Consider the following 21,777-nt stretch of genomic DNA (forward strand, 5'->3'; position numbering starts at 1 on the left):
GCACACTAACAATAAACACAATCACTGAAGAATGACCCATTGCAGAATCATGCCTGCTATATTTTGGGAGCTTGCTGTGGGAGCCTATCTGATGTTGTAAGAGGGAACTCATAATTTTACTTTTCTGCACTCCCTCTCCAGAGGGATGGACAATCACAATTACTTTTTTCACTTTTTTATGAAGGACAATCACTTCATATACATGAGCATCCTGATTCGGACAAGAGGCAGACAGCGGTGAGAGATATGTGAAGACATATTCCATTTTTATTATCTTTTAGGTATAGAAGGGTATGTTAATCCATTTCCACATACAATTCCTATAGTCACATATAGGGAGTGAATCTCAAACTGGTAAAACCTGTCTCCTCTTCTGAAAGAGTTAAATCGGAGAGGCCAGACTTGGACAGTTGAGGACTGTGAATCCTCTTCTCCTATCACTGTGTACATGGCTGCCATCACACACACACGAGCTCTCCCCTTTCTCCAGGCACGATTCAGTGTAATAATGTTGTCCTCTTTTTTCCTGGGAGACTTTCCACTCTTGGTCCAGTGCTATGAGTTTCTCCTGTTCTTCTCTCTAGGTTCTGACAGCTGTGTTTGGACTTAGTTAACCATTGCAAGTGGAAGCCAAGCCATAATTGTAGCATAACAATTTTTCTATTTCTAAATTTCCTCATTCTATTGTCATGTTGCTTTTTGTCTGCAAACATATCTTAGGAGTAAGACTTAAAACCTTTGATCTCCCACACCAAAAGAAAAAGGAAAAAAAAATATTAATATGGAAATGATTTCATTTAGTGTTCATGGTTTGCTGTGGAAAGCAAGTGTTTAAAAATTTTAGAATTTCTTTAACAAAATTCTAAAGAGAAAAAAGAGAGAGAAATCACAGTATTTACAGAGATAACAGAATGGCTTAGCCATGCAAAACAAATAACTTTGGTTTTTCCCCTTTCACTTTGGTTTAAATATTGACCAAGATTCAATTTTTTCCTGCCAAATAAAACTTCAATAAATCAAAGTTTAGAGGCAAAATAACATTTTCCCTTAATATTTTATACAGCATTGAGTCTAATAGAATATTTTATGTATTTAATCCATACCAATGCACTACAGGAAGCTTTTATTAAACTGAGTTACTATTGCTCAGACAATAAACAGCTTACAAATGTACAATAACATGTTTCTAAATAATGCAGAAGTGGCAAAATATTCCAAATCTCCATCTTCAATTATTTTTTCATTGCCTTCATAATTTTTTATTCTATGTCTCTAAAAAATAAACACCAGTTTTGCTTTTCCCCTCAAGGAACAGAGTTCTGTAACTGGAAATCTAATGCTCATTTTTTTTTTCAGTCAAACTTATGTAAATTATTGGACAAAAATGGCTGTGCAGTGTTCTCCCAGAAGCCAGGCTTCTGCCTGAAAGAGCAAAGTTTAAAAGTCTAGTCACAAGAAGCTATTAGCTCGTATCCATATGCAGTCTACTTCAAAAAGTTTCCATTTATGCTAAGACCTTAAAAAGTTCCTCAAGCATAAAACATGTTTATAAAGTTACAAATTTGAATGTAACTAAAGATACATAGACATTTTATTATTACACTTTCATGTACTGATTGATAAATTATGTACCAGTTAAAAACACTAAATTATCTCAAGGTGCATTCAATATCTGTAGCGTAGTTAACAAAAACACACACGAAAAAAATATATATTCTATATTCTGTGGAAAATAACACAGCTTTGATAATGACCACTGTTAAAAATCTCCAATTCTGACTGATATCTCTTCTTTTAAAAGGAAATAGGTATAATTTTAAGGCAGTGGATAACCCAAAGGATTTAACACCGATATTTAATTACAGTGATTTACATTGTGATACATGAAAATGGGAATGTTGTCCATGATGTTTCCAAACAGTCTCTCACACGTTGGTTTGTTTATTCCTTTGACAGAAAATAATTTACTAGCAGGTGTCTCTAAAGGTAAGTGTTACCCAAATTCTGCATTATGTCTTTTTCAAAAAAGGCAAAATTGACAGTTTGGGAGTACTATTATCATGCATGTGTGTCTGAATGTGTCTGTGGTGGCTTCTGGGTGTCAGTGGGTGACACACCCAGAATCAGCTCCCATTGTGTTTGTTAATCTGACTCTCTACCTCCTCTCCCTTGTGAAAAAAATCAGTCTTTGAATAGAGCAATGTGTGTGTCCCCAATCTTCACAAGCTGCCACCTTTGGGTTTTAGGTACTTGTGAGAAAGTTTGGGGCATAACTGATAGCAATCAGAATCAGAAATGTACCTGCTCAGATTATCCATATAAACAATTGAAATAAAAACATTACATTATACATCAGATTAACAGCAACTCCCAGAACAAAGCTTACAGTGTATAAAAATAGCTACGTAAAAAATTTACATAAAAGGCAAACCAAAAAGAAATCCTCAGTGCAGACATTTACAGAAAAAAAATTCAAACCAAACACAACATATGACCTATTATCATGGCTGCCAAAACTTGTTATTTTTTGTAATTTCATTTCATTGTTTTACTTGAGATAATTCTCTAAAATCCTGTGACAGCTTGGTAGAATGAACTGCTTAATACTTGAACCATGAATCGCTGTCAATGTCTTTGTTTATGTCTTAAATATAATCCACGTTCATGCTTCAATTGGTCTATATGATTTTTTTCTCTGAAATGAGGAAAAAACATAATTTAGATAAGTTACCATAGCAATCATTTTCTACCATCAACAGATGCTTTGTACTAAAAGTGATAGGCATTGCTCCACGAGGGGAATCTTTTATAAATCTCCATTGTGCCTGAGCCCATCTGTAAACCCAGTCATTGCTATAGGCCTTTTATAAATTATCTTTTGGAATTGTTGAGAGAGAGAGAGAGAGAGAGAGAGAGAGAGAGAGAGAGAGAGAGAGAGAGAGAGAGAGAGAGATTGATTTTAATTGCTTAATTCATATGAAGATTAGAAGGTGTTTCAGGAAAAATATTTCATTCCATTTCTCTTCAGATTAAGAAACATACTCATCCCTTCATATCATACTCTAATTTGTGGGATTGTCTTCAATTTTAATTTTCTGTTGAAAAATTGCTTAATTCATCTTGAAGAAAACAGAACATAAAATCTACACTAACCGACATTTTGGAAAGAACCTTAGGTAGTAAGGGAAACTGTGAGGATGGTGTCCATTAGGCCAATGGAAGGCAGGACAGGAGGAAGAATACAGTTCTGACTTATTTTAGCCAATAAGTTTGAGATCCTGGTTTTTAGATTGTAAAAAATGAATCTCATTTCAAATATTCTATTTTCCTTTATTGTGTACATTCTTCCAAATACAATTATTTCCCATGCCCACTGTTTCTATAAGATTAATTCAAGTGAACCATTCAATGGGTGATGTGTTTTATTTATAAGGTACCCAAGACATATAGTAGTTGACAGAGCTTTTAATATTACATTAGTAAGCTACATGATGTTGTTATTAAGGACACATGATATAAGTAAGCTAAATGATTCCTTTGGTTAACTCAAAAGAATATGAAAAGAAAAAGTTTAAGTGGCAAGTGGCAATACCATGGAAACATGCTTCTTTTTGAGTCTGCCTTAAAAATTACACAAATATAGTGATTATATATAAATATGTGCAATATAAGCAACATTAATGTATACAGGGGCTGGGAATGTGGCTCAGGTGGTAGCGCGCTCCTTTTGCTTGCCTGCGGCCCAGGTTCGATCCTCAGCACCACATACCAACAAAGATGTTTTGTCCCCAGAGAACTAAGAAATAAATATTAAAAAAAAAATTCTCTCTCTCTCTCTCTCTCTCCCCTCTCACTCTCTCTTTAAAAAAAAAGTATACATTATAAGTATAAACGTATACATGTATGTGGATACAAGGATACTTGCATACATGCGCACATGGGTTGTCAGCTTTTTTATTTAAATTGTTTGCAAGTTGGCTGTACAAATGTACTCCCACTTATATAAAAATATTTATATTTTATATTGTTCTAATTGTTTTTGAAAGCAAATTTCAAGTACTACAAGTCTACTCTTATTGAACTGAAATATCAACTTTTGAATAAAGCTTCTTTGTACTCATAAAAATTGGGGGTATTAGAATAAATTCAAATTGGATATAAACATTTCAAAATATTTTTTATTATTCAAAAGATAATAATTATTTGGGGGAGGCTGAAGAGACAGATGAGATTCCATTCTTCTGAGTGTTGTGTGAGTAATCAAAGTTCCCTTTGGAAAAATGTTCTTCCTGCTTTTGAAGCTGTAATTATGAAGCATCTGAAAGTCCAAACTTTTTCTTTCATCACCAAAGAAGTTCTGCACTTTCCTAGAAACTATGTCTATAAACCTCATCCGGTCTACTCACCTGGACAACTAGAACCATTTCTCTCTTAGGCTTCTGTTTTATGATTGTTTTCTTCTAACTTTTTGTTTTCCTCCATATTACCAAGGTCCTTGTTTACATGTTTTGATGCAGTCCTATAAGAGAATTAAGTAAACATCATTACACTGACTAATTAAAAATTTTTATGGTTCAAATTAATATATCTCTGAAAAGTAAATGAGTTATATACTAGCGACTAGGGTAAACAATTCCACTTTTTTGAGCCTTGACTGATAATACAACATATTCCAGAAAATGCTGATTTTGGGTTTCATAAATATATGATAAGAGAAAAAAATCAATTGTTTTGAAGACAGACTGTGCATATTTTGTTGGATCCTAGTTGTAACTGGGTTATTTTTCTCTCTGCTTTCATGGAAGTTATTATTATCATTTGATACTCAATGTTTTCATTTTGGGCAAACATTTTCTGTAAAAATAGTCTGAGAAAGTTTCACTAAGGCCTTTTTCCATTTGATATTCCCTATCATACATCCTAGTTGAGCCAATGCCCTGTCTGTGTTTATAAATTCTGTTTTACCAAAGAAATCAAAAGCAAGATTATAGAGACTCAGGTTTATAGCATAACATGTGCAGGAAGAAGCTTAGATAGCCTTGACTGGATGGTTCTCAAGTTCTGGTTCCCAGACCTGCTGTATCAGAATCTAAAGGGAATTTGATAGAAATGTAAATTCTTAGCCCCAGGCCAGAACTACAGAAACAGAAACTCTGGAAAAAGGCTCTGAAAGACCTGATGCTTCTGCTGACGTTTGGAAACCAGTGTTCTAGTGGCCTTTATTGCTACACATGCCAAGATTCCATCCCTTCAGAATCAAAATCAGTTTTTCAGTTTTACAGGTGAGTTCCTTGGTTTGGCATCCAACCAGGAGAAATCAGGTGATAACTATATTGCCAAGAATGCATCCTTTCCTCCTCCTTCCCTTCCTTCTCTGCATTTCAAAATAATACCACAATATAACTCCTAGTAATACTCCTACTTTTAAGAATTTAAGTCATATCAGGAAGGTGAGGGTAGAAAATGCCATTTGTGCTCTAAAAGTATTTCTGTGATTTAAATGGAATTGCTTAATTCATTTTCTCAGAATTACTACTTTATTTGGGAAAGAGCTGTAATAGATATTATGATATATGTCCATACAAGATGGAAACATGGTTAATTCTAACTGGAATATTCATTATAGGTAGCACAAGTTGAATTTAATTTGTGATTTTAAAATGCTTAATTTAGCTTAAACTGCACATTCTAAATCTATTCTAAGGCAAAAAAGCAACCTCAAACTCTGCCAACATGACCAAAGTCTATAATATGTGATGACATTTGACAAGATAAAAGTTAAAAATCTAAATGAGACAATGTAAGTTCAAGTCTATGCCTTGAGTTATGACATTATCACCTAGAAATTTTCCATTTTGTATGAAAATGGTAAATTACGATGACTGACAACTCTGTTTTCATTTGTATATTTTTCAGATAAATGAAAATATAATAAAGAACAATGTAGAATATATATTTATATATGTATATATACAAATATATTTAAGATCTAATTTCTTCTGCTAATAAAGTATTTAATAAATCTTAGTAATTATAACCACAAAAGGTGGAGAGGTAGACTAGGATGAACTTTTATAAATCTATAAATCCTTGTAAACATTCTTTTGAAAAATAATAGTTATATAAGGTAATGTGTTTATCATATAAGTAGAATTCAATGAATTTTCAAAAACTAGATTCATGTGTGTAAACAGCACTCAGCTTAAGAAACAGAATAGCTCTAAACTACCAGCTCCCAATGGTTAACAAAGCCTTAATTTTCATAGAATAGTTTTGTCCCTTAATTTATTTTACATATAAAATAGAATCCTACTATGCGGCTTCACTGATGTTTCCTTTTTTTTTTTTTAAAAAAAAAAAAAAAGCTCAACCTTAAATTTGTGCCACTCCTATATAATGGTGGGTACATGTAGTTGTAGGGTTAAACCATAGGAATTTTTAGTGATTTCACTGGTGCTGGGCATCTTGCTATTTGTTCTTTCTAGGATTTCAATGGTACATAACCTAGCTATTTTACAGGTGCCTCAGATGTCTCTCATGCTTGTATTTATTTTAACTATTCTTTTTCCTCTGTACTTAAATCTGAGTTTTTCCCATTAATCTTTATTACAGTTTACTTGTCTTATGTTTGACTGTGAACAATGTTGTTCAATTTACCCAATAAAAAATCTTAGTTTTTAACATACTTTTCAGTTCAAAAATATCAACATGATTTTACAATCTTTTAAATATGATTTCAATTCTCTATTTCCTCATCTCTTAATCACCTTTTCTTCTACTTTACTTATACTTTATTGCCTATTGACTATAATATCCACATCATCCATTTGTCTGCTTCTCTTGTCTACTTTTACTTTTGATTATAGGTTGGATTTTCTTTCTCTTTGCATAGCCAAACCTTTCTTAAATCAGAAATGACTTATTCAAATATTGTAGAGGCCCTACACAATGTTATTTTGCATTGGGTAAGGTCCCCTCTCACTTCCTTTGTTAAACAGATAAGGTGAGGGACTAATCATCCCAATTCAATCAGGGATTTAACTAGTCAATTACAGTTGAAATAAGATTCAGTCTACCTTTGCTTTGCTTCTATTCTTTACAGCACAAGTCTTTGAAACTTTATTTGAGACCTTGCATTTATTCCTTTATTTTGTGCTAAAACACAGAGAAATTCAGTTTTTCCCTTTAATACCTCAGCTCCACTCTCCAGAGTCAAAATGTAGGCTCCTTGACTTGACCATAAACCGCTTGGGAACACGGGCCATATTTTATTCATATTTTACTCACGGCATATAGTACAATGATTGGAATATGGTAGGAACTAAAATATATATTTATTTTGTCTACATTAACTAAACTCTCTTATTATCCTTTATATCTATTTCTTGTCTCTGTTCTTTATGATGTTAGCGTTCATCAGTATGATGTGAATATAGAACTAGATGCTTTTCTATAGATAGGTAGAGGGAACACTAAATTGAAATAACATATCTTTTGTACTGTCTTACTCCAACCTTTAATATAGCACTGTACAAAATTATATGCATAAACAGACTTTAATCAATATTATAATACTAATAGCTACTAGCTATATATTAAAATAATAAAAGCTTACAAATCAATAAAATATATGCCAGTCAAGGAAAAATAAGATTTAGATTTTTTCTCCATCTTTTTTTAATAAAAAAACATGAAAAGGTATCTATTAAAACTGCTTAGAAATGGTGACTATTAGAAAGAAAAAGATACCTCCCTTCTTTATTTATATAAAAAGGAAGAGATTATAAAAATGTACTGAGCAAGCAAAACTCAAGTACATTATATCAGAGGTAGATGAGTTTTTCTCAAAGGTCTCGACTGTAAATATTCTAGGCTTGTAGGCCACATGATTTTTGTTCTAACTAGTTAACTCTGCCATTGTAGCATGAAAACAACATAGATTTTGCATAAAGAAATGAGCATAAGTGTGTTACAATAAAACTTTACTTGTAAAACTAGATAGCAGCTTAGGGATCATAGTTTGCTCACTCGTATTCTATGTAAGAGATGCACTTTAAATGTAAAGAGACAAATAATTGAAAGTAAAACTATGAAAAAAGATATACATGTAAACATTAAGGATGAAATTCATGTGGCTGTATTAGTATCAGAGAGTGTAAAATTCATTACAAGGCACATTAGGAATGATAACTAGAGGTGCTTCAAAATGATAAGACTTTTGATAGCTAAGAAAGTCATATCAATTGAAAGTATTTGCACTTAACAAAAGCATAGGAAAAAACTGACATAAGAATGAAGAGAATAGATAAATAAACAATTTAGTATCCTTTTCTCATTAATTGATAGAAGAGTTAGGCCAAAATTTAGTAAGTGTGAATGTGATGAAATAACAAGTACTTGGCTAGTTCTCTAGCCAGGAATATTTCAAAATAAAATAAAATAATAAAATTGGAAAAACTAAAATGAACATTTTCTGTCTTAGGACAGGTGGCAAGGCCACATGATTTCCAAGAGAAGAGAAACAAATGCATTGTACCCCATGATCACACAGGCTTTTTGCCTGGAGGTGCTGTCTGGATTGCAGTACCAAAAGGGGAACCCAAGCATAGTGCAGGGTTTTCATTAGGTTGGAGAGGAAGAAATCAGTACTTGACCAGAATGAGGTGACAGGAATTGAAGAAGAGGAATTATGTAAAAAAAGAGCATGAGAAATTTATGAGTTCACTTGATTCTTTCTCTGAATACTAAATTAGATATGCCATCCTACTCAATTTAAAACAAAGTTTTGAAAACATTAAGTTGATCCATAAGTAAGTTAAATATCAGTCAAAACCAAAATCAATGCACAACAATGAAACTTTCCAATTTCCAGCATCCAAATAAAAAAGGAGAACTTTATGCTAAACATATTTAGGACAATATGACCCATAAAGGTAAAAAAAATCAGCAAATATAAACACATCTACAAGTGATTAAGTTAATAGAAAAAATTATAATATAGGTATTATAAAATTTATAAGAAATTAAAGGAAAACATGGATATAACAATAAGAGAAAGGAAAAAAATGAAAATAAAGTTGAATCTCTAGCATTGAGAAACAGGGATCAGAAATTATAAACTAAAATGTATGGGCTTGCTTAGTAGATCAGACATTGCAGGTGAAAATGAAGATATAACCATAGAAGTTATCAACATAGATGTAAATCCCAAGTCTTTCTTAGGCATCAATTGACAGAGGTATAAACTTCAAGATTTTAAAAATTAATGAAGGCTTGGTGATCTGCAGGACCATTTAAAGTGGTCTACTCTTCATATATTAGGAGTCTCATCTAAGAAAAGTCGCTAAAATATTTGAAGAAATAATTGCTTAAAATTTCCCAAGTTTTTAAAAAGTAGTGTAAGAGATCATCTAATGATTTCTCATTAAAAATAGTCAAAGTAGGAGACAATGGGACATTTCTAGAGTGCTGAATATTTAAAAAACATCAACCTAGTATTTAAATTTAAAATTAAATTTAAAAATCTATGCCAGTGAAAATATACAGCAAAATTGAAAATGAAATAAAAACATTATAATAAAACAAAATCTCCAGTATTTTCCAGTAGATAGGCACTTAAAGAGATTTTTTAGACTAGAATAAGTGATTCCATACAAAAGCTCAGATGCATTAAAGTTTTGTAGGGCATTTGTTTGAAAAAAATAAATATCTATGACATTATAAAAGAAAACATTTTAATCATATTTAATTTTTTAAAAATATATAGACTTTAAGCATAAAATATTAATGTATTTTGAAGTTTATAAGTATGCAAAAGACAAACATATAAAAGCAACAGCACAAAAGATGTACAGGGTAAATGCAAGTCATGCTCATTACTTTCTTATACGGTATGTGAAGTGATTGTATATATTTGAAAAAAATAGTCATGGGTAGGAAGGTTTATATGAACTTTTTACCTTACTCTAAAGCACCCAATAAGTTGGTTTTTAAAATTTTTATTTTAAAATTTCAACAAAGATGTAGACCCCAAGTCTTTCTTAGGTATCAACTGACAAAGGCATAAACCTCAAGATTTTAAAAAATTAATGAAGGCTTGGTGATTTTAGTTATTTGTAACATTAGGATTCATTTTTTTTTTTTTTTTGGTACCATGGATTGAACACAGGGGCACTCGACCCCTAAGCCACAGCCCCAATCCTTTTTGTATTTTATTTAGAGACAAAGTCTCATTAAATTGCTTAGTGCCTCTCTTTTGCTGAGGTTGGCTTTGAACTCTCAATACTCCTGTCTCAGCCTCCAATGCTGCTGCTAGGAGTACAGGCTTGAGCTACTGCGCCTGGCAGGATTCATTATTATGTAATTATATATATGGAATATAATCTGCTCTAATTCAGTTCCCAGTACTTCTGCTTTCTCTCCCCTCCTTCCCATCTTATTCCTTTCCTGTTACTGATCTATCCCCATACTACAATTCACAATAGTCAAGCTATGGAGCCAACAGAGGTTCCCATCAATAGATGAATGAATAAAGAAAATGTACTATGTATACACAATGGAGTATTAGCCATAAAGAACAACGAAATTATGTCATTTGCTGGTAAGTGAATGGACATGGAGAACATAATGCTAAGTGAAATAAGTCAGACCAAGAAAGTCAAAGGTCAAATGTTTTTTTCTGATTTTTGTTGCTTTTTTTTTTTCAAGTACCCTTCAAGGAATCATTAGAAAATAATAAGTATCAGTGCTATACAATGGACTAAAATCTTATTTGAGTAGTTAATACTAATAAAACAATTAAATGAGAAACATACGGAATTTAATAGAGTTGCAATCACAGGTTCTATGGAAGAAACCACAGAGGAATTTAAAAAGTATTTTAAGCTGAATAAATAGGAAAATTCAACATATTGACATTTGTGGAATGTAAGTTGGTACCAAGAGTGAAGTTCATAGTTTAAATGCTTGTGTTAACAAAGAAGAAAGGCTAATATTAATGACCTAAATTTTTACTTCAAGAAATCAGAGGAAAAATAGTAAATTAAATCTAAATAACAAAAAAGAATGGTAAGTACAAAAAACACTTTTGAAAATAACTGAATTAAAAGAATCATAGAAAAGCTGCATTGAGAAATGGGATACTTATTAATTTCCCCCCCTTTTTTTTTTTTTTTTTTACTTTCTAGGTGGATATAGTTGTCCAGAAATTGAGAGTAACCTTTGTGATTCCACAAAATCATACAAAATAGAAGAAGGAGGCACTGAGGAGGAACTGACTACAAATCTTCCTGGGGGAGTTGTGCTTCTCAGGACAAATCACAGTGTCTTTCAATATCTTGTGTGCTCTTGGATATATTTCAGCATATTCACACAAAATAATATCAGGCTAAACACTGCTTGCAATCTGGGATAGGAAAAGAGGGGTTGTTAAGGGTAAAATAAAACCTGAAATACATTTACAAAACAAGTATTGGGTAACTTTAAATTGTCTATTTTTCTTATTTTAAAGTTTATAAAATGATAGGAACCCAAACAATTAGAAATGGTTAACAGAGGAAAAGTGAAAACTTCCCTTGTGCCTTTCTTTATCCCACTCTCCCAGTCACCACTGACACTCATATAGTTCCTTCATGTGCCACATACTGTTTTCAGTGCTTCCTAGATGTGAAATTATTTTTTCCTCATGATGTCTCCATTTTACATACACTAATAAACTTGTCAATAGTCACAAAGCGAAGAAATATCAAAACCAGGATTCCAGTCCTCACCCTGTGTCTCCAGTCTCATGTACCATATTACAAAGCTGTACATACGTGCTGTGCTGTTAACTACTGTGAGAGGTACCAGATAGAAACCCTTGCTGGGCCGAGTAGGTAGTGAGAGATGGGGATGGGATGGTGAGGAGTAAATGCTCACTGAGCCTGTGTATATAAGATTTGCATATATTTTATTATAAATTTCTCCATTTTGGATACTCTCTCCCTAGCAGGGAAGAGCCATTATGGATGCTTTTGTCTTCATTTTGACACCAATGTGGTAAAAATAATCTTAAGGAGTAAATGTTATTTTGAATTTTGGAAAATTTCAGAGATCTGAAGAAATTACACATTTACAGCTGGCAGAGACAAATTTTACTTAAATTATTCCCTTTAGCAAAATGTTTTTCAGTCTATTGATTTGAAGGAGAGACGCATTTTAAAGTACCCATTTTTATAAATGAGTCAAATTATAGTTTAGTAATTAGTTTTCTCAAAATTTCTTCATCAATGCCTCTTCTGAGTAACTTTATGAGAGAAATTTTAAATTATAGAATTATTCTTTGTTAATGTGGGGAGAAGACTGGAAGGTGACCTCTAGTAGTGTATGAGGCAGAAAGAGTTTTGGCCTGAGATTAATGGGCCTGGATTTCCATCCTCACGTGTCAAGTTTGCCCTGCAAAACTTTTTGGACACATCCCTCCTTTTAAACATGCCTGTTCATCTATAAATAGGGGAAATAACAGGGTCTTCTTACAAGACTGTCCTTGAAAATGAATGTTATGGTTTGGATGTGAGGTGTCTCCCAAAAGCTTACATATGCGACAATGTGAGATGGTTCAGAGGAGAAATGATTGGGTTGTGAGCGCCTTAACCCAATCAGTGAATTAATCAACTCATGGGATTAATTGAGTGGTAACTGAAGGCATGTGAGGTGTGGCTGGAGGAGGTGGGACATTGGGGGGCTGGCTTTAGGGTATATATTTGTATCTGGCAAGTGGAGATTCTCTCTCTCTCTCTCTGCTTGCTGATCATCATGTGAGCTGCTTCCCTCTGCCACATTCTCCTACCATGATGTTCAGAGTCTCCTTGAGTCCTGACGAACGGAGTCTGCCATCTGTGGATTAGACCTCTGAAACCATGGGTTCCCCAATAGACTTTTCCTTCTCTATAATTCTGATTGGGTCCTTTTAGTCACAGCAGTAAAAAATCTGCCTAAAACAATGAATGTGATAGTAATATAAAAGAAACAGGCAGGTGACAAGGACTCAACAAACTGAAGTTATAGAACCGCTGCCCAAGGCCACATAGCTAGAGAGCCATAGAAGGAAGTTCAAATCTGTCTCAACTCCGCATTCTGTGTTATTTCCATAAGCTCAGTGCCTTTGAAGGACTAAAGTTGCTTTTAAACAACTTTTAAGAAGATTTAAAACTTTTTTTCTTGTAATTTTCCAAATAATATACACTTGTTTTGAAATTCCTTGCAAAGAAAGAAAGAAAGGGACTCCTCTGGTGGTATCCCCTAAGGATCCCTTAACTCCACCACAATTCACCGGGGTTATGGAAGAGGTAGGAAATGGAAGTGGGTGAGAAAGCCAGGCACAACCAATACATTACCATCTTGGGAGGTGTCATTTGGAAAGATAAGACAAATATTACAGTAAAATTTTGCAGTTAGAAAAGAAAAACAATACCCACTTGAAATCATTCACATATATCCTTCATGAGATTTTAGGTTTTCAAAAGCAAGCCGTGTGTACAACAAATTTTAAACTCTCAGAGTGTGAGGAATCCTTAACTCTTCTTAGTTATATGGGTGCTTTCTGTGATTTCTAATTTAGAGCGTGCCTGACTTACACCACAAAAGGGTACCATGACAGCAAGTGTTCAGGATGGCGACCTTGGCAGTGAAGAGTTACCACTTTCAGCAAACTAGCCATTGACACTTGTGTAGGTAATTAGAGTCCTGTCCAAGAGAATAGTTATTTTTCCCTTTTCCCTGATCATAGCTGTCAGCAGAATGAGTCTCCTCTTGGGCCAAACTTAATGAAAGCTAGAGATAGAGAGGAGGGCCCTAATCATTGTTGAGTGAATTGCCAGCAGTTTCTTGATTTGAAGAAAGAAGTGGAGAAGAATAAATAGCCTTATTCCTACAACTTTCAATTTTATATCCTTAGAATGTCTAAGACTCTACAAAGATATTCCTCACTAAAATAAAGAATGCATATATCCTCAATAAAAAACAGAAAATGACCTTTCCATTTTAGCTCTAGCCAAGAGTGAATATGGAACGATTCATTAGGCAAAAGACTGAAGGATCAAAGTAAGTGCAACAATACTGAATATGCATGAAAACAGGGTGCTGCCTGTATGCACTATATACCCTGGTTCAGTGTGCCCTGAGGTGCACAATACTGAGCCAGCACAGCCTGTCTCATGGTAGAGAACAGGACTTTTCCCCCCATTACCTTGAAAAAGATAATATAAACCAACATGATTTTTAAAAATTGAAAACATTATTTTTGATATAAACACTATATTTGACATTTCCCTGAAAACTTTCAAGTCACCTTGGTAGAAGAGGGGAGGGCCAGTGATGGTTCTGTCCTTTGTGTCCAACAGCCCTATAATTAACTAGAAGGAAACTCTGGCACTTCCACATTATCCAATTTCCCCTCTAGTCTATTATTTATAGTTTGATGGAATAATGCATCATTTTCTTTTCTTCCTTTTTCTGGCTGCCTGCCAGACTATGGGTAGAGAAAAAAGAAGTCAAGTCATGGATTATTCCAACTTCTAATACCACTGGAGAGACTGCAGCAGCCCTGTGCTCACAAGCCCCTGCCTTTCTCCACAGCCTTGCATTAAATGCCAGCAGGCAACTGAAGTCAGGGCAGAATTTAAATTGCAAAGAGGTCCTGGCAAGGCAGAAAAATATATTTGAATGTATATAAGGTTTGGGAGAAAAAAATACTACTTATAATAACTTGGGCAGGTTAATCCCACTGACACTTAGATGTTATGAAATGAGGTTAATTATATATACTTCATTAAATTGCTGAGATTTTGTTAAAATAGCAAGAAAGTAAAAAAGAAAGGAAAAAAATAATAGTAGGAGCTTGTGAAGTGGTAAATGAGGAAATTCATTAAAAATGTACTCTCCCTGGTCCTCCAGCACTATCTTTTTAATTTTCTCAGTGGGGATCCCTCCTCCCTCATGGGCACGTGTATTTGATTTTAGAGTATTGATTCAAAAATAGAATTCAGTTAAAGTCAACTTTCTTGAAATATCCCATAAATCTAGCCTATTTCTTTGGAGTTCAGTGTTACAGGCACATCATTGTTAGCTCTTGAACTAATGTTGGAACTGTCTCTGTTTCTTATGAAAGATTCCTGGAATAATATAGCATTATATGAGGCAGAATTCACATATGCCATTTGTGATTTTTAGATTTCTGGACTGTCTATACGTTATACAATCTTTTTTGACAATATTGTTGAATTCCACAGTTGTGAAAGTAAATCTTTTAGTAAGTTTCAAGGTTTATACAATGAGTATTTTAAGATCATAAATGTCTGGTTAATGCATGCTCCCAGCTCAGTAATAAAAGTATGGGTTTGGGGTCTCTTCAATGCAATCAACCTGGAAATTATAGTTTAATAAATTTCTGAAGAAGTTCATGTCTATATCATGCAGCCTCTACACTTTTCCTTTATATTCAGATCTCTTAACTTTTCATTAGTTCTTGTACTTACTACAAGGTATGCAGGAGAGGGTTTGGATCTCGAATAATAACATTTAACTTCCTGCAGAATTAAAAATTCAGTTTGAAGGACAGGTAGAGAGGAATGTAAAAAATAATCATGAAATAATCTCTTGTTTTATAATGCTCCTTTATCTATTAAACAACTAGTCAAGGAGTGGACTGAGTTAATTAATGTCTTTGGATGATGCTGTCACTTAATTCCGTAAATATATGGAAATAATCAGTTGTATATTGTCATTACCAAAACCTATCTCTAGCTTTAAAAATCTTTCCATAAGAAGTTATAGGAATTAAAGACCAAATCATGAGTCCTCATTCTTTGAAGAATATAACCTAGCATAGTGAGTAAAGAATTCAACTGACTAAGTACTTCTTGCTGCGGTTCTCCATATTGGAAATAGAAGTGGCTCCTATTAGTGGAATGAGGAGTACACACAGGCTGAGGAGGCACTAGGCCTATAACAAATGCATTCTTAATTCTACTTAGGAATAAAGTACTATTTTATCGTATCTCTCCATTGATTTTTAGAAATACTGAAAATACAAAGAACTTCCCTTAAATGTAGCTAAAACTTCACTGCTAGCTTAGAAATTCTTAACTTGAAAGCTCTTATTGTGAATCTGCACTTACTCTGAACAAATGAAGGGGTTAAGGACGCCAACTCATTTCACAAAATTGCCTGTTTATTTTAGAGGGCACAGGCAAGGAACAACTAATCAGGAGTGCAAAGCACTTAGCAAATCTGAAGCATGAATTTGTGGAATTCTTAATAAAAACCCTTTGATTCTTGGGATGAGAACTGCAATTCATTACTTTGATTACCAATAATATTAACTCTATCAAATTGGGTGCACTTTTCAATTAAATAACAGTTATTTAGATGAATATTCAAGTCAGATGGTAAAAGTTGTACTTAATTTCATGACACATTTTAAAGGATATGCTTAAGACCTTAACCTAAAGACACTGTGGAGCTAAGTGTCCAATATTTATTTATGTCATTTTAATTTGGGGTCACCATATGCCAATAACTAATGAAGTAACACACAAACATACAAAATTTCTTTTATTCATATGACAAATTGTGTAGAATGAGATACTGGCCATTACAATAAGATGATTAAGACACTGGATTGCTTCCCTAGTTTAACATTCCTTTGTCCATAATGTAGAGAACCACAGTCCATTTTTTCAGCTAATTTTCAGGAAAAGGGGAAATTTTATTTTCATTCTTTTAAGAAAAAAATTGGTATGGAGTGCATCAAAAGTCCTAATATAAAAATTAAATTTCCTAGATTTGTGCCTTATCATGGATTATAAAGGGAAGATAAGATTTTGATAAGCAGGAAACTTATACATGAAGGAGAATTTCTATAAGATAGGTACTTCTGGTGGGCAACTAATTGTATTTTTTTTTCACTTTCATGGATACCATTAAATACCATGGATACAAACTCACGTGACATATTTGTAGGTAATATGTTCACTGAGAAAAAAAAATGCACTTGTTACCAAGAGTGATGGTTAATTTTTGTGTCAGCTTGAATGGGCCATGTGGTCTCAGACATTTGGTAAAACATTATTCTTCCCATGCTGAGGGGTGTTTTTTGATGAGATAAATATTTGAATTGGTAGACTGAGTAAAGAAGAATGCCTTCCCTTACGGATGATAGATGTGGACATCATTCAATCAACTGAGGATCTGAACAGGATTGAGAAGGCTTAGAGAGAAAGAGGAAACTCCTCTGGCCTCAACCCTGATCTGGACATTGTTTTGTTCCTGCCTTCAGACTTGGACTGAAACACTGGGTCTTCCTAAGTTTCCATCATGCCTGATTTCAGAGTAGAAACAGCATCAGCTCTCTGGGTTCTTAGGCTTTTGGACGCAGACTAGAACTAGGTCTAGACTAGAACATCAGGTCTCCTGGGTCTCCAGCTAGCTGACCATAGATCTCCAGATTTTCAGCCTCTATAATGATATAAGACAATTCTTTATAATAAATCTTCTCTCTCTTGTTCTCTCTAGTGTGATTCTCTGGAGAATATAGACTAACAATCCACAAGGTATTGGTGAGGAAGGCTCAAGAATGAGGAATGAAGTTCCAGGATCAGGAGGAAACTGTTCCCCAGTGTGGGGATAGAGATCATGTATGGTGGTCATAACACACAACAGAAAACATGTTTTTGCCTGTAATTGCATGGACTTCTAGCAAAGTAGGGAAGGTAAGTTATCAGAGATAGAGCAAAGCATAGGGATTAAGTACAAGATTCTAAAACATCATTCCTCTAAATCAAATAATAATTCTGTCCCTTATAATCTGTTACTTTGAGAAATTTCTTTAACCAGTCTATGCCTCAAGTTTTTCAAATGTAAAATATGGATAATAATGGTATCTACTTCATAGATACACTGTGAGAACAAACAAGCTCAATGCATTCTCATGTTATGTGACTATAAAATTATCAAGCTACTTCTTCGCTTGCATGGCAGCTCTATTCAAATATCGCTTCATTGGAATGACATCTTTGTAGGGTAAGAGCATGGATCCTGATGAATCTGCCTTTCTTTTCATTTTCTTTTAAGTAAGATATTCTGAATTTTTGAAAGGAGTGTGTCAGAGATAAGACAATATAAAATCATGTCAAAAGTTACTACTAGCTATAATTATCCCACTGCAACAATAAATTTCCTCATTTATAAGAAAATGAGGAATGGTTGAAACCAGGAGTATGCCATAGAATCACCAATGAAACTTCTAAAAATGGCGAAGCTAGAACCCTACTCCTGCCCCTTTGCATCTGAATCTAGGGTGGTAAGCGGGGCTAGACATGTGTATGCCAAGAATTTTCACTGCTTTAGGATTTTCATTATAAGACACTCTTACATGATTTGTTAAGGCTTATATGAGGTGGTCAGACTTGTTACTGCAAAGACACCTAGAAGTTGCTATGTATTCACTATGAACAAAAATATAATATGGTCAGCCTGATTGGGGGATATGTCTGTCTTATTAAAGAAGTTATACATGCACAGCTGTTGTGAGCATAATTAACACATCGTATTTTCTCTCAGTAAAAGTCAATGAACAATAAACATCTTTTCCCATGACTTACTTTGATTTTTTCATGTACAGCCAGTAGACAACACCAGCAACAAGAGCAGCGAGCAGGAGACCAACAACAATTCCCACGATTAGCTTTGCCTGGTCATTCACCTTTTCTCTGTTTTCATCTACAACAAAAAAAGAGAAGCCCATGCAATTACAGACAATGCCAAGAACTTCTTAAAAGAAGCCAATCTAGTTATTACTAAAAATGACTAAGTTTCACTACTATGATTAACATGCAAACTTGTGATCTTAAAAAATAATTTTTAGCATTTTTGCTATCTTATCTCATTTGGTATTTTAATTCACATCCACACTGTGGACGACTAAGAAATTACTTATACAATGACACTTCATAAATCTTGAGCTGATAGTCAAGGAAGAGGAGTCGGCAGCATAGTACCTACCACTTATCTCGTCTGCCTCATCGTGTTCTGGAATACTTACTGAAATGAAAAATGTTAATATGAAATTAAAAACAAAATTTGTTGATATATGAAAGTCACCTTTACCATTATAGTATGATGTAATAACACTCAGATAAAATATTTATTCTACAGCTCAGGGTAAAAAAGAATTCATATGTTATAGAACACAAACTTCTCTACAAATCAATTAATGTCCTTTAAGGAAAATGCAAAGTCCATCACATAAATTTTCATGACCAAGAGGCTAAAGTACTAATTTGGAATCCACTTTAATTTTTTCACTAGCTGCCACCTATTACTACTACTTCCCTTTTAGGAGAAAGAGGTTAGTACCTAAGAAGTCTACAATGCCATTTTCCTCAACTTTTCGGTCCCCCATGTAAGAGAATTCATTTTCATCCTCTAAGATTAATGAGTTCCCATTAGAGTTGTTCTCAAGGGGGCAGAGATGAAGGTGGAGGTGAAATCTCGCGATGCCATCATGTTTGCCAAAGTGCTCCAAGTGGTTCTGATAGCGCCATGCCTTTGGGCCGTTTTCAGAATTACTGCTGGCTGTTGTGTATTATCATTTAATAATAAACCATATAAACAACATTCAGAGTGCACAGGCCTGCACCAGAATTTCCCATGATGGTTGATAAGATGCAGATTTGCGGGCTTTGTCTAACATACACTCAATTGGAATCTCATGGAGTGCTCACTGAGTTTGAAAATGACTGTGTTATACTGATCAAGCCACTGTCTAGTGTAGAAAACTGAAGCACCTCATTCAAAGAGTTAGAGTAAAGGGACTTGTGCTCAGGAAGAAAGGACAGGTTCTCTTTCTTGGTAGGACAAATCAATACTCAACTGAATTGCATTCAGAGAAGTCCATGCTGCTATACTAAAGTTCAGCTTGTTTAGTTCTTCCATCAGTCCATCAGCCCTTGATATTTGAGTCATAATTTATTAGGGACCATTATCTTTAGACAATTATTTCTCTTAGTTCCTGCTAATTCCCAGCTCTTGTATCTATCATCTACTTATGCCACAGGCAAGATTCCATCTTCGAAAGTGTAAGAGTTTGGCAGAACAGTTAATGTCCTATTCAAAACCAAGCCTCACTCTGGGCTGATCCTGATTTAAGGCTGACATAACAATGAGAATAATAACAGAACTGAAGATGGTGACTGACTTCACATTAAATTACAGTTATTTTTTTAAAAAGCTGCTATTGGTATTTATGTGTTACCCTGATTTCAGCATTGACAGATTCTTTAATTTTCTCAGAGAAAATTGTCTTTATCTGATTTTGGCAATGATTCTATAATGATATGAAAAAGGAGCAATTTTTGAAACTAGATTTTATAAATTAGAGTATCCCTTTTGCTACCAATTAGCTTGACTTTAAGTTTGTGACATTTTGGTTTAAAATAGGGTGGGATACATTCCACAAAGATTTGGAATGTCAATTAATAAAGAATAAAATAAATTTGAAATTTATCAAATTTAAACTATTATAAAAATATTTTAAGGTAATTATTAAAATTTTCTATACTCTGAATATAAAATGTACATTAAGAGTAATTTATTCTTTATTGTCTGTTTCTTTTGGGGATTCTTACTGTGTAGGATAAGACCTCTGATCCATAAAACATGAAATGATTCAACTGTCAAAACAAGAATGAAAACCAGAACAAAAAAAAAAAAAAGAAAAAATAACCTCATGGTGATGATACCAAATGCAAAATAAATAAATAAAACTTACCATGATGCAGTACAGGAAGATGGAACTGGAGGTTTTAAACTAATGGAGAATAACTTCAAATTTTCTTACTTTTTTAATGCCAGAAATGAAATACTCACTAGCAGAGACATTCAAGGAGTTTACTGTTCTCTCCAGCTGGTTTTCTGCTGTGCAAGTTAATGTAACATTCTCTTCAGGGGAAATGATAATTTTACTATAATACCTGCCATTGATATAAGGAGACTCCTCTGTCTGGAAAAAGAAGAAGGAAGATGGGTTACATGAAAATATAGTTTAAAAGCCTGGGACATAGTACTAGTCAATGATAGGGGACAGGTATGGTACACAATAGTGAAGTCTGGTATTCAAGGTGTAAGATCACAGGTAAGACCAGTCAGGCCTGTAGTGGCAGCAGGTAGAAAACCATCTAGTAAAATGATAGTGATAGAGTTCTGTTTCTATTATGAATTCAAATGATTAAATCAATCGAACTCTTTCCAAAGAGGCTCAATTTTACTCAACATTTTGGCATGATGGTATGTGCTTCAAAATAATTAACATGGTTATTATCTAATCACAAGTTTTCTTTGATAAATATTCTAATTGAACTATTCATGAATTTGATACTCTTCTTCACAATAGATGTTAATTCCCTTATCTTGAACCATTATATCAAATGCATATAGATATATTATTTGCTCATAGGTGAATAAAAGCATTTGATTTCCCCAAATTTTCCTGTGATAAATACAGAAGGTGAATTCTTTTTCAGGTCTTCTGATTGTCATGAGGTGTATATGAGGGTGATCATGACATTTCCTCAAATGTAAAGAAAGATCCCTTCAAGCTCATCTCCGGATTGGACAAGTACAACATGACTAAAGCAAATACATACACACTTGCTCTTTTTCCTTGGTTATTTTATTTGTATCATGTGGTCCTTGGCTCTCTCTTTGCTTTTTTTCTTAACTACAAGGTAAGTGTCTTGAGAA

The 21,777-nt window shown here is 33.7% G+C and overlaps 1 protein-coding gene across 4 annotated transcripts in view; it reads right to left on the reverse strand.

Moving 5' to 3' along the window:
• Nucleotides 1-4,406: 4,406 nt before the first annotated feature.
• Alcam (activated leukocyte cell adhesion molecule) overlaps nucleotides 4,407-21,777 on the reverse strand; it is a 184,321-nt gene continuing 166,950 nt past the window's right edge. Inside the window, exons 12-15 of one of the 4 annotated variants that reach the window (XM_078044307.1) lie at nucleotides 20,905-21,033; nucleotides 19,039-19,077; nucleotides 18,639-18,756; nucleotides 4,407-4,519 (exon numbers count right to left, since the gene is read on the reverse strand). In XM_078044307.1, the coding sequence (XP_077900433.1) occupies nucleotides 4,432-4,519; nucleotides 18,639-18,756; nucleotides 19,039-19,077; nucleotides 20,905-21,033 (374 nt within the window). In that variant the 3' untranslated portion in view covers nucleotides 4,407-4,431. Of the gene's footprint in view, nucleotides 4,520-18,638; nucleotides 18,757-19,038; nucleotides 19,078-20,904; nucleotides 21,038-21,777 lie in introns of all 4 variants that reach the window. The other 3 variants (XM_078044306.1, XM_078044309.1, XM_078044308.1) reach the window with 3 other exon arrangements.

This window comes from Ictidomys tridecemlineatus, chromosome 3, assembly GCF_052094955.1.
Source record: "Ictidomys tridecemlineatus isolate mIctTri1 chromosome 3, mIctTri1.hap1, whole genome shotgun sequence".
In the NCBI taxonomy this organism is placed as follows: domain Eukaryota; kingdom Metazoa; phylum Chordata; class Mammalia; order Rodentia; family Sciuridae; genus Ictidomys; species Ictidomys tridecemlineatus.